This window comes from Ailuropoda melanoleuca, chromosome 15 (genome assembly GCF_002007445.2).
Source record: "Ailuropoda melanoleuca isolate Jingjing chromosome 15, ASM200744v2, whole genome shotgun sequence".
Classification (NCBI taxonomy): Eukaryota; Metazoa; Chordata; class Mammalia; order Carnivora; family Ursidae; genus Ailuropoda; species Ailuropoda melanoleuca.
In genome coordinates, this window is record NC_048232.1 from 65,535,584 (window position 1) to 65,548,852 (window position 13,269).

The 13,269-nt window shown below is 37.5% G+C and overlaps 2 protein-coding genes across 11 annotated transcripts in view; one reads left to right on the forward strand and one right to left on the reverse strand.

The window, feature by feature from the left end:
- The window catches only part of FGD6 (FYVE, RhoGEF and PH domain containing 6), a 110,971-nt gene extending 105,789 nt beyond the window's left edge, over nucleotides 1-5,182 (reverse strand). For both annotated transcript variants that reach the window (XM_002919242.4, XM_019799675.2), the window contains exon 1: nucleotides 4,788-5,182. In XM_002919242.4, the coding sequence (XP_002919288.1) occupies nucleotides 4,788-4,803 (16 nt within the window). In that variant the 5' untranslated portion in view covers nucleotides 4,804-5,182. The remainder of the gene's footprint in view (nucleotides 1-4,787) is intronic.
- Nucleotides 5,183-5,346: 164 nt separating this feature from the next.
- Nucleotides 5,347-13,269, forward strand: part of VEZT (vezatin, adherens junctions transmembrane protein) — a 73,427-nt gene continuing 65,504 nt past the window's right edge. For 8 of the 9 annotated variants that reach the window (XM_034644283.1, XM_034644280.1, XM_034644281.1 and 5 more), the window contains exon 1: nucleotides 5,347-5,472. Coding sequence is in view for 8 of the 9 variants with exons in the window: in XM_034644280.1 (XP_034500171.1) it covers nucleotides 5,437-5,472 (36 nt within the window). In the remaining variant the exon portion in view is untranslated. Of the gene's footprint in view, nucleotides 5,473-6,044; nucleotides 6,152-13,269 lie in introns of all 9 variants that reach the window. The other variant, XM_034644282.1, reaches the window with a different exon arrangement.

The following is a 13,269-nucleotide window of genomic DNA, read 5'->3' on the forward strand; positions in this document are numbered from 1 at the left end:
TTCACGGAGCTTTATGTTTTAAAAAGTCATGTGTACAGGTTCTATGCCGTGTCTGATCAATCAGAGTTTCTGGGTATACAGCCTGGACACATGTTATTTCTTTTATAAGTTCCACAGGTGAATATACTGTGTTCCCTTTATTAATAACCACTCTTCTAGTATATTTAAAACATGACCACAATTTCTATTGTAGCAATCCTTCCTCAACATTATATAAAAAGCACTTAATAAACACCTATTTTCTTTTAAATAAACACCTAGTATACTATGCTAGATTTGTACTGACCTGGTCCTAGCCTAAAGGCACCTAATGAAAGCTTCACACAAAAAACCTATAATATGAAGATACATAGAGCCCAAACATCTGTATTTTTTTAAGTTCTTTTAAGTTTTTCCACCTATACTTATCACCTAGTCACGTTCCCCCCAAGGAGACCTGAAGTAAAAATACTTTATCTTATAATTCTTACACTTCATGTTTGTTCCTCCAACAGGATCTAATGCTTAAAAAAAAACTTAATTCGCTGGGGAAAAAATCTGTTGGACATTAAGTACCTGAATATACAGAGGCTTTAATACTCATTTAGTAATGATTTTTTTTTCAACAAAGGAAATTAGTCACAACACTTGGGAAGCTATTATATGAAAGTGGGGGGGAGGGAGAAGGAGTGGGAGAGAGGGAGAGAGAATAGGGTGTTCTATTTCCTTTTACCAACCATTTTCCCAAACCAAGGTCACATGATAACATGTGTTTTCTCATTCAATTCCTGGGTGTAATGTCCTGATAAAGAAGATAATAAAATACTTCCAATAATTTAATACAAATTCCCAAAGCTATAAAATTTCAGTTAGCGATTCAATAAGCACGTTATTATTTTTAAGTAGAAAAAATTGTAAAACCATTCAAAGCCTAATGATAAACCTTGCTATAATAGTCTATTAAATTAAACTCTTAAGTCTTATCTTAAGTCTTAAGATAAAAGTATGAATGCCCAGGGCCTCTTTCAAACCTCTCACCCTACCCCAGATAATGAAACCTGACAAACTGTCATGTTGAGTTCTGTAACCATTCTTAAAACATCCTACCTCTGGGATTTTTCACGGAATTTAAAAAAAAAAAGTCAGTTTTGATGGAAAGAGTTCTGGAGATTGCACAGCAATTTGAAGGTCTTTAACACTACTGAACTATACACTTAAAAATGGTACAGATGGTACATTTATGTTATGTGTATTTTCCACAACTAAAAAAAAACCCCAAAACAAAAACCCAATCTCATCAAATTAATCTTTTATTTTCTGAATCTTATAGCCTTGTCAAAAGCTTCATGTTATGTGTATTTTCCACAATTAAAAAAACAAAAACAAAACAAAACCCAGTCTCATAAATTAATCTTACTTTCTGAAATTTATTGCCTTGTCAAAAGCCATTTAACCAATCAATTTTTGCTTTTTAGTTAAATTGTTTTTTAATCTTTAGTACAATTTTACTCTTTTCTTTAAATGTGCTTTATATGAGTCCTCTTCCAAGAACCATAAATCCCTGCTCTTTCAGTGTTATAGAAATTCAAGTAACTATATATGAGCTGTGGTTGATTCCCAATAAATATAGTATAGCAGTATGTACCTGACACTCTCAGTGCATACTCATTGAATTAAGTAAGTAGCTGTGAACTTTAGCTTGCTACTCTTAGTTAAGCTGTGTATTGGAGGAAGCAGGTAACATAACTCAGAGATCTGGTTGCCTCAGTTTCCTTACTTGTAGATGAAGAAGTTGAACAGATCTCTAAAGCCTATATGATTATGAGATTATCACTTCTGCAATCCTTGCTTCAGGAGAATCCTTGTATTCTCTAGTCCCCTTTCCCCGTGTGATTTTTCTTCAGTATAATTTTGCTAGCCTTCACCACTAGAAGGCAAGCTCCAGTAGAGAAGGCATTTTAACACACTGCTCTATTCCCCAATGCTGAAAATAGGGCCTGGGAATAGTCAAAGCTGCCACATATACATACTCTTTAATATGCCTCAGTAACAGGAAATTTCTTTAAAAAAAAAAAAAATTAGTATCCATTTAAATGTAGAATAATATTTTGAAAAGTTAGCAGGAATCAACTTCAATAAGATAATTGAATAAGTTTTTAATTATTAGTAAGAGCAAGTGTTTAAGTCACTGGTACAGCAATAACCCAAATCCTTTCTTAGTAGTAGTAGTAGTACTTAGTGGTTCTATTTTGAAAGAAACTCAACTCAAAAAATAACAAGCCATTATATTACAGCCTGCTCCTATGTCACTTTTGAAATAAGTGCATGATGTTTGGAAATGCACCCAGCACCTCTGGATTTTAATACTATATCAACATTTAGACCCAAAAGCTGTAGAGCAAAGCAGCAATCTTTTATTTACACAGCTGTTTGGCTCCAGGGAAAAATAAGGTAAGAAAGTAAAGCACTGGTACCATTTTACTATTACAAACATACTCCTCATCTGTTACACACAGATGGCTGTGGTTCACGTGCACACTTTCTTAGCTATTGGACCAGCCAAAAGGCAAAGCACAGGCATTAATGAGGCTGTATGTGTTTTAAAGGATACAAAATATACACTGATAAATATCTCTCCTTTTTCATATACTGATTAGAATAATTCTAAAATCTCTATTATGGGCCTACTTATTCACAGATGCAGAAAAACAAAGCAAGCTCTCCTTCAGGATACATAACTCAGGATGTTTTACAACATTTATCTTATTTTTTATTTTTTTAACATTCATCTTATTTTTAAAAATTAAGCCAACCATCCCAAATACCACAGATTAGATTCAATATAAACAAACATCCCCTCCCCCACTGGCAAATAATATTCCTAAAGTTTTAAAGAATTTGATTATTGTACCAAAAAAGCATCATAAAGAGATTGTAAGAATGATGAGCACATAATTTTATAAGAATGGAATGGAAATAAATCCCCAGTTTTCTTCCATATTCTCCATTTAGACACGAGAAAGAATTATAAAAAATCTTAACAGATGGGTGAACAAAAAGTTAGTTAATGCTTCTCAGCAAGCCAGGCTAAAAACCAACTAACTCAGCTAAACACAGGAAGTGTTCCTCTTTTAAACACCACAAAAATGTCTGTGGATTTCTTTAATTGTAAAGTTGATAAAATATAAAAATAGCTTGCATTATTCTCGGGTAATTCAAATGAAAGCATCATAAACTTCCAGACTGAACCCTCAATCAGATTTATACATCTATATGTCAACTTAAATGCTTCTGTACCTGTTCATTATCAACTGTTAAGACTAGAATTGAAAATGATACATTTAAGATATGAATATTTTAAATGTGTTTGACACTCCAAAGGAGGAGAAAGCTAAAATGGCTGGAAAGATCTTTAAATATCCAATACTTTAAATTTAAATTAACTAGACTGGGTCAGTAATAAAGAAAAATTGAAAGGTGAGGCACAGAAATTTAACATGATAATAGTTCACCTCAAGTAAGGAGAAAGTCTTCCCTTAGTAAGGAAAAGAGTTTATAAATAACTTCCACAGTATATGATAACATATCTCTCCCACACACACACATATAACACTAAAAAGGAAAGATCCACAACATCTTCAGGAATATTTCACTCCTTGCTTTCTTATTCCTATTGGCTAACTGCCTGCCTTGTTAGTTGTAATCTGATTACATCCAGCAATGCAACACTCCAATATATCTGTTTTAGAAATAATACAAATCAGAACATTTAGAGTGCTGTTTGACAGCTTCAAGTTGCAGGAATTTAAAACAAATGCCAAGAAAAGCAAAGAAAATTTAATTGTACTTAAGTGATGATTCTAGAAGTAACTTTGAGGGGAAGCCTTACACTACATGACTATAAAATTTCTAATAAAAGTGTATTTCTTTCGACATGGGCAAAAACATACAGAAAAAAAACCCCGCAATATTTAATATATTATTAAGTTCTGGTTTTAAAATTAACCTATGGTCTTATAAAGTGATTTTAATAGTAATTAGCAATTACTTTACTAATTATTTTTGGAAAATAAGAACTGTTCCTTAAGACTGTTTAGAAATACAACGTCGAGAATTGCTCAAAATCCACACAAAGGTAAATTACAGGCTTTGTCATTTGGATGAAGAGAAAGGACTATGGAAGGCAGACAGAAAGTAAGGCTTCGTTTACATTAACCGGGTAGAAACTGAAAAAAATCCATAAAACCTTGAGCAAAAAATTGCCATCGACAATTCTACTCCTCTGCTTCTCAGGTAACAGGAAAAAGCACCGGGACAGGAGTCAAAATTTCTAAAGTTCTCCATCTAATAAAGGGTCAGGGTTTCCAGTCAATACTAGGTTCAAAGCGACTCAGCATAGTGGCCGAGTTCAACAGTCCGGGAACACTGCCCTTTCCTAGAATAACCAATTTCTTAACATGGGAATCTAAGCTACTTTCACACGCAAAGGCAACGTCCCCCAAACTTTAGGAGGGACGAGCAAATATTTCCCTCTTCACATTTCGTGATTCACCTGGCGCAAAGAGCTCCCAACACGGGTCCCCGTTTAAAGGAAGGTCCCAGAGATACACGATTTCCAACGACCCCTCTGGGCAGGAAGGGACGAGAAAATCCGGCACCACAAGCCTTGTGCTCCGCACTTGCTCAGCCCTAGGGAAAGGTAGGGGGAACACCGTTAACCCACCCGTAGGGAGAAAATTGCTCCAGAGCCCAAGACTAGCAGCGCTCCCCACAAACTTTCCAGCCGCAGTGGGAGCGCCGTCACTTACCCGCGGCAGAAGTCATGATTCCCCGTGCAGCTCGCTTCCCTGCTCGCCCCCCTCAATCCTTGCTCCTCTTACAGTCCATTGTTTCAAGAGTTTGAGCAGAAGAGAAAAGCCTCCGCGGCGCCCGCATTTCGTCCCGCTGCCCAGCGGCGCAACCGGAGCGCCGCACAAAGGACGCGGCCAACTTCAGGGACCCGGCGGCGCTCCCGGGCGCGAGCCGCAGGCGTCGGGCGGGCGGGCACGAGCGCCACCCAGCCGAGCTCCAGGAGGATGGCCAGGCGCGGGCTCAAGCAGGGCTCACCGCAGCTCCGCAGGCACGTGCTCCTCTCCAGCTCCAAAAAAAAAAAATAAAAAATAAAAAATAAATCAGTGCTTCAGGCGCCCCCTGCTAGTCGCGGCCGTAAAAGGCGGACAAAAGCTCCAGCCTCCTCCAATCAGTGGGCTCGAACTTCCTCCCGCTCCTGCCCCTCCCGCTCACACACTCCTGCTCTGTTCCAATAAGTCGTCCTGAAAAGGGGGCGTGACCTGCGAGGCATTATGGGAATTGTAGTTTTCTGGCCAGAAGCGACAGTCTGTAGGGGACGCCGGGGTGCAGCCTGTTCTCCCGCCTTCATTTCCCATCGTGCTGAGGCGGGTGGCATGGCGGAGAAGGATGACACCGGAGTTTGACGAAGAGGTGGTTTTCGAGGTAAGGGGAAAATGGCGGTGCGTGTGGATTGCCTTTGTTTGAGAAGGACAAAGGGGAAGGCGGAGGGCCGATTCCGGGAGAAGGGATCGGGTGACGCTCCTACCCGCCTTGGTCACCGAATCTCGGCAATTTCTGGGCCTAGTGTTGGTCGCAGCCTGACAGGTGTAGCCCGAGGCACTCTTGCCGCGGCTATCTCCGCCTCAGGCCCGCCCAGAATTCCTAGCTGGGGCCCCGATGCTAGGCCGGTGGACCGGAGCCCTGCCTGCTCCTTCCCCGGAGATGGATGTGCCGCCGGGTACTGCGCCCCGGTGGGGCGGGGCCCAGGCATGCGTTTTGGATACTCCTAAATACAACTTAGGCTCCCCCTTTTTCGTCCTCGATTTTTTGGGTCAGTATCCAGAAGTGCCTCAGGTCACCATTCACTGTCGAGGCGTGGTCCTTGTAATGAAGGCAGCAGGTGCCAGTCTTCTAACACGGTTTAAAATCTCTTGTGCGGCACCTACTGAGAGTGATTAGGACCGAGGTATCTCCACATCTAGGTTCAATTCTTTTGTCCTTTGCTGTTGCGCTAGGTGTAGCCAGTTCTTCTGACTCGAGGCTCTGGGTGTGAGTGCTTTTGTGTGGGACTATTTTAAGACGTTCTCTGCCATCTTGAATGAAAAAGAAAACCAACAAACAGGCGAGTGTTTTTGTTGCCATTTATCTATCAGATACAGGTGAAAGCTCACACGCAGCGTAGATACATTTCATATATGTATGCTTTATGTTCACTCATTCAACCAGATTTTAAGAAATTTTAAAACAGAAATGACCCATTCCATACACTGGGAAAGCTAGCCGTTAAACAGTGCAGAATGATAAATGTTGAAATATGTATTAAATTGTTGGAGGATTGATGTGGAAATGACAGTCTGTTCTTGTGGCCTCAGAGAAGCTACACCCAGTAAATGATATCGGAGGTAAATCTTGAACTGTGAATCGGATTAGAACGAAAGGAGAAAATGCGTTCCCGGGAAAGAGAACTGAATGTGCCAAGGTTAGGAGGTGTGAAACTACCTGGTGTGGATTTTTTCAGGGGCATGAGTGTGGAGGGTCGCCAAATAAAGTGGTTTGATGTGGCTAGAATGTAGAAGTAGTGGCAGTTAGGGCCATTTTACCAAAATGAAGAGTCTGGATTCGAGGAGCTCATTTGGGAAGACAAGTGTCTGAATTTTGGAAATGAGAAAAGAAATAATGGAATAATGGCTTGGACAGGTAATTCTTAGAATTAAAAGTAAAATCAAGGAAACAGTTACAGATTGAATGTGGGAGCTGAAGGAGACAAAAGTCTAGGTTGCTCAGATTTCTAGGTTAAAGAAAGCTGGGCAGATGTTATATTTTTTACCCTATTACTTTCTTAGATTTCTGAATCTAATAGTAATGCATGCTCACAGAACATTTCATTGTAGAAAATAAGCCATAAAATTAAAATCATCCTTTATCCTACCACCCAATGTGGCCGCTATTAACATTACAGTATTATCTGTTCTTAAAGGCTTTTTTTAAGCAAGTGTATGTTTAGCGTGTGGTATTTATTAAAGCAAAAGATAACATACCACGTAGAATTTTGTATGTATTTTTCATTTAAATTTATCATGAGTCTTTAATTATTCAGCACTCTTTGAAAACATCATTGATAACATAATATTCCAGCATGTATGTGTATTGTAATGTAACCATTTTTCCATTTTGAATAATTATATTGTTTCAAAATACCATTGTAGTAACGCTGATATGATTCCATCTTTAACTGCAACTCTGATTTTTCCTTAGAATGATTTCTAGAAGTGAAACTAGTGGGTCAAAAGGATGTGACAATTTTTTAAGATTTATACAGAAAGGTTATACTAACTTATATTTCCATTAGGAATAAGAATGTCAATTTCACCAAATCCTCAGCAATGGCTTTTTTAGTTTCTTTAAATCTTTACTAATTTGATAGGGGAAAATAGCATTCCATTGTTCTAATTCATATTTTGTGCATTTATTGGAACCATTTTTCTTTCTTTCTTTGCATGTTTTCGTATTTTTTGTTCATTTTCCTATTAGATGCTAGCTTCTTTTTTTTATTTTTATTTTTTATTTTGGGGGGGGGTGCAGAGGGAGAGACACAGAATCTTAGTTAGGCAGGCTCCATGCCCAGTGAGGAGCCCGAAGCTTGAAACAGAGCTCAGTCTACCACCCTGAGATCATGACCTGAGCCCAAATCAAGAGTCCCAATGCTTAACCGACTGAGCCACCCAGGCACCTCTGGATGCTGGCTTCTTAAAAATTGATTTGCAGGAGCACCTGGGTGGCTCATTGGGTTAAGCGTCTGACTCTTGGTTTCAGCTGAGCTCATGATCTTCCGGTTGTGGGTCGAGCTCCCACATCGGGCTCAGTGGTCAGTGAAGGGTTGCTTCAGGTTCTTGTTTCGTCCCCCTGCTTGCTCTCTCTCTCTCTCTCTCTAAAATAAATAAAAAATATATTTTTTAAATTGATTTGCAAAAAAAAATTGATTTGCATGAGTTCTTCATGTGTTACTTAGCCTTATTATACTTGTAGATTATTGTTTCCAGTTTGCTATTTATTTGCTTTTTGTCATATAATCTTTATTGAGGCATAATATTCATAAGAAAAGTATACAAATCATAAATGTGCAGATTGACAAATTTTAACATGTTGAATACACCCATGTAACCAACAGCCAGATCAAGAAACAACATCACCAGCACACCAGAAGCTACCTATTATTTCCTTTGTCAGTTCTGCCCACCTCAGAGAAAACCATTATTCAGACTTGTAATTAGTAACTTAGTTTTGTTTACACCGTGCAATTCCACTTGTATATGCCCTTTTTTGGCTGACTTTTTTTTGCTCTCTGGTTTTGTTAGATTCATCCATATTGTCATGTGAGCATTTTTTATTTCTCCATACTATTCCATGTGAATGTATGACAACTTTTTAATCCATTCTACTGTTCATGGTTTGGGTAGTTTCCAATTTGGGATTATTATGAGTAGTGCTGCTTAGTGTGTATGTTTTGTTGAACGTGTTTCTGTTGGATATATACTTAGAAGTGGAATTACTGAGTCATAGGAAATGCATATGCTCACCTTTTGTAGATATTGTTACATATTATTCCAACCCAGTTGTACTAGTTTATACTCCTCTACCAGCAGGGTATAAGAAGTCTGGTTGCTCTACATCCTCACCAACACTTGCTAATACTAGACGTTCTTGTTACTATTCTGGTCTGCTTCTGGTCTGTCCTCTTGCCTTTAATTTGCATTTTCCCAATAAGGAAATTCAGAGTCTTTTTATGTGTTTATGAGCCCACCCATTGTAAATCCACTTTTGTAAAGCCAATTCATGCTTTTTGCATATTTTTCAATTGGATTATCTCTTTTACTGATTTGAAGGAGTTCTTTACATATACTGGATACAAGTCTTTTGTTGGATATATGTACCTGAAATATCTTATCTCAGAATATGTGTGGCACTCTCTTGGTAGTATCTTTTAATGTACAAAAGCTCTTAACTTTATTACAATACAATTAAAACTTTCTCCTTTGTGGTTAGTGCTTTTAAAGAAATATTTGCCTACTTTAAGGTTAGGCAGGTATTTTCTCTAAAAGCTTTATTTTACCTTTTGCATTCGGATCTGTCGTCCATCTGGAACTGATTTTATATGGTATCAAGTAAAGATCAACATATTTTTTTCCCAAACGGATGTCTAGTTAACCTCGCATTTACTCAGCAGACTATTCTTTCTCCCACTGAACTACCTACCATGTTGCTTTTGTAATAAATCAGGATGCCTTGTATGTGTGGCTTTATTTCTGGATGCTGTCTTTTCCGTTGGTCAATTTGACCATTCTTGTGCCATAACACTTTATTTTAATCACTGTAACTTTATAATAGGTCTTAGTGTCTGGTAGGATAAACCTTGCAGCTTTATTTTCCTTCAGGGTTGCTTTGGCTAAAATATTTTTGGTCTTTTGCATTTCCAAATGAATTTTAGAATCAGCCTGTCAATTTCAGTTAAGAAAAAAAAACCTACTAAGATTCTGACTGGGATTGCTTTGAATTTCCAGGTTGGTTGGAGAGACTCGCCATCTTCACGATACGAATCTTTCAATCCATGAACACTTTTACTGCTCACCTTCTAAATGAGGCAGTTTCTCATCTCTGTGCTCTAGAACTGATTTTACAAACGAAATACAGGGGACAAAAATAATTTTCCCTCTACCCTTCTGAGTTCTTGACTGAGACCCCTGGTACTAAAAGATACGTTAAAAAGAAAAAAAACATAAATTTATTAACATGTATACCTCATGTATACATGGGAGATACTGTTAAAAACCAGAGCAGTAAAAACAGATTTTAAAGCAGTAAAACAGATTTTAATCCCAACTATCACAATAGAAGAGATGAGACCTCAGTGCAGAACCAGGCTCAGTTGCAAATATAGCATAGGAATTTCATTACTAAGAGGAAACACTGGGGTATGAGGGGTTTTGGTTAAACTGACCTAATAGGATTCTTGCTGAAGACAGGACAGGGGATGTGGGACATCAGCTTGGGGGGAGAGAGGTGGAAGATAAGGAACCCAATATCTATCAAGGTTATTATGCTCATGAAGCTGAGAACACATGATCACGATCATAAGCAACAACATAAGAATCAGGAAACCATCAACACGTGATCATGATCACAAGCAACAACATAAGAATCAGGAAACCATCAACACAACTGCCTCTTAATAACCCACAAAGCTGGTACAGTGGCACTGTAACTCAGAATCTATCCACTGTCTCTACTATAACTGCCTCTGCATTTCCAGAAAGCTGGTAACACCTATAGGAAGGAAGGGGAAGGGAAGGAAAGGAGGAAGGAGGAAGGAAGGGAGAAGAAAAGGAAGGAAGGAAGGAAGAGAGAAAGAAAAAGCCCAATTTATATCTAGCACTCCAGCTGCAAAATAATTTGGGAAATCTTACATTTAGCTTTCCTGTCTCTTTAATGTAAGAGGCACGCTATAAAGAAAGAAGATAGAATGGAGGTTGAACAAACTAGTCTTTCATATCCATTGTAACACCTAACCTCTCCTACCCTAAGAAAATTTGACTGGATATTTTTGGTGTATTTGTTTTAATACTGTTATTATAATGACTTTTCAAGTCAGAAATCAGACTCATTTATGTCTTAAGATTTACTCAGAATGTCATGCTACATTAACATTAAAATTTTAAATTTAAATCAAGCACAGCTTTGGAAAATATTCCAAATTCATTCTTTCCCTACTTAAAACTTTTTTAAGTGTCTTAATTTAATAGCAATTTAATATCAATTTCCTGGAGTATTAATAAACCTATTATCTTTTCTTATAATTTTGGTCCAGAGGTCATATTTGAGTCATGCTAGTCTGGGTGGACTAGGGGTGCACTGAAAGATGGTGTAGTAGAGGAATTAAGAATGGAAGGGTAGAGTGAGATTCCCAGGTCCGGGTCCCAGTCCTTGCCTGAGAATCTGACCACCTTCCTTTTTTCTGCACTAGATTCCATATATATGTTCAAAGCTAATTCCATTATCTTAGAGCTTAACTACCCAAGAGGCTCCAGTAGAAAGGACAGCATAACCTCAGATTTGGACCTTTCAGGCTGAACAGTTTAGAAAATGATGAATAGCATATCTAACATGGTTAATAAGCAAAATAAATACTGAAATACCAATATCATCATTTTACTCTATAATGTTATCTCTAAGATGTATTGAGTAGGAAGTCTCTACTTTAGGCAGGTATTGAAAAGTTAAGATGTTGCTCTTTTGTAGCATTCATATTTTTTCATTATAAATTAATTGCAGAAACTTTGAGTCATTCATCCTATTTGGAATCCTTCTACTACCAGAGGGAAGAGTACCTGAAAATAACTTTATATCTGAAGGACAAATATTTCTACCTCTCTGCATTATTTGTAGTGCATCTAAACCATTTCTTTGTAACTTCCCTATAGGACAGAGTTGGCCTCAAGGGACCCTTTATTCTTTAACATTCTGTCCCTAGTAATTACTTTCTGTAATTGAACTTTTTTTGGTGTTTGTTGAAATCCATTCTCTTTTCCTTTGTTAATGACTGGGAAAGCTAATTTTTGCCCCTCTTAAATGGATCTCTTTCCCTCCTTCATACTTCTCAGTAAAGTGTTAAATGTTAACTCTTTGTCGGGAGTATGTTCAGGTTAACTCCCCCACCCCCCATCCCCACGCTAAATCAATCAGATAAATGTGAGATGGTTCTCACACAATCTCGCACATTTAAAAGTAAATTTAAAAAATCCTTTCTTACTCAGGGCGCCTGGGTGGCTCAGTTGGTTGAGTGTCCAACTCTTGATTTCGGCTCAGGTTATGATCTCAGGGTCGTGGGATTGAGCCCTGTGTTGGACTCTGTGCTGAGCCTGGAGCCTGCTTGGGTATTTTTCCTCTGTCTTTCCCTTGTGCTTGCTCTCTCTCTCCCTCAAAAAACAAAACAAAACAAAACAAAACAAAGAAAAACCTCTCTTACTTGAGAGATTCTCTTTATATTATTTTTATATATTTTTATTGTTTTATTTTTTATTTTTAAAATTTAATTCCAGTGTCCTTTATATTTTTAAAAGTTGTTATACATCTCTAAAGAACACTAAGACATTTTTTATAAGTATCATTTGTAGATTCTTTCCTCCTTGAATTATTGATTTGACTAGTGGAAGTAAGTTGTTTTTTTCTGTGAGTGTATACATTGACAGTATTTGCTATTGATAATGGAGTTGCTGTCTGGAATAATTATAAAAACTTCTGAGGTATCATTTTTTTTCACTTAAAATGTATCTTCAGTTTTCTGTAATACATAAAGCTCCACAATTGTATTATATATAATACTCTGCTTCTGAATGTTAGCTGAGATTGGAATCATAGCAAAATTCATGCTTTTATCACTATCTGTAGTAGAAAGAATACTTATTAATGGAATTATTAAATGAGAACCCTATTGACATAAAAGATTAATAACCATTAAGGCCAAAGCTAGTTTATTACCCGATGTACAATAATAAGTTTGTTTGGCATGAATTGGAAAAATTATTCTTGGGGAACAAGTCTTTGGTTTTTTCTGTATGGGTCATGTTGTTTCTCCCATTTTGGCTTCTTCACATGTCCTGGGCACTCTTTTAACATTAAAAAAAATAAAGTACAACCAATGAAACAGAACAGATTTGGGGCAAAAAAAAAAAAAGAGAGACTTTAACATTTTAAAAAATATATAAACATTCCAAAAGATTGTAAGTAGGTCTCTCTCTTTTTTACTTAATTTTTATTGCATTTATTAAAAGTTCATTTTATTTGCATTTATTAAAAGTTTATTTGCATTTATGCAAGTTTCTTTGTCTCAAGTTATGATATATAATACTTAAATTATTTTTATGGTTGTCTTGGTATAGTTATATAAAAAGCTTTCATTTTTTTTAGTTTTTAATTTTTTTTTTTTAAAGATTTTATTTATTTATTCGACAGAGATAGAGACAGCCAGTGAGAGAGGGAACACAAGCAGGGGGAGTGGGAGAGGAAGAAGCAGGCTCATAGCGGAGGAACCTGATGTGGGGCTCGATCCCATAACGCTGGGATCACGCCCTGAGCCGAAGGCAGACACTTAACCGCTATGCCACCCAGGCGCCCCTAGTTTTTAATTTAATCTCTACCCCCAATATGGGATTTGAACTCACAGCCCAAGATCAAGAGTTGTGTATG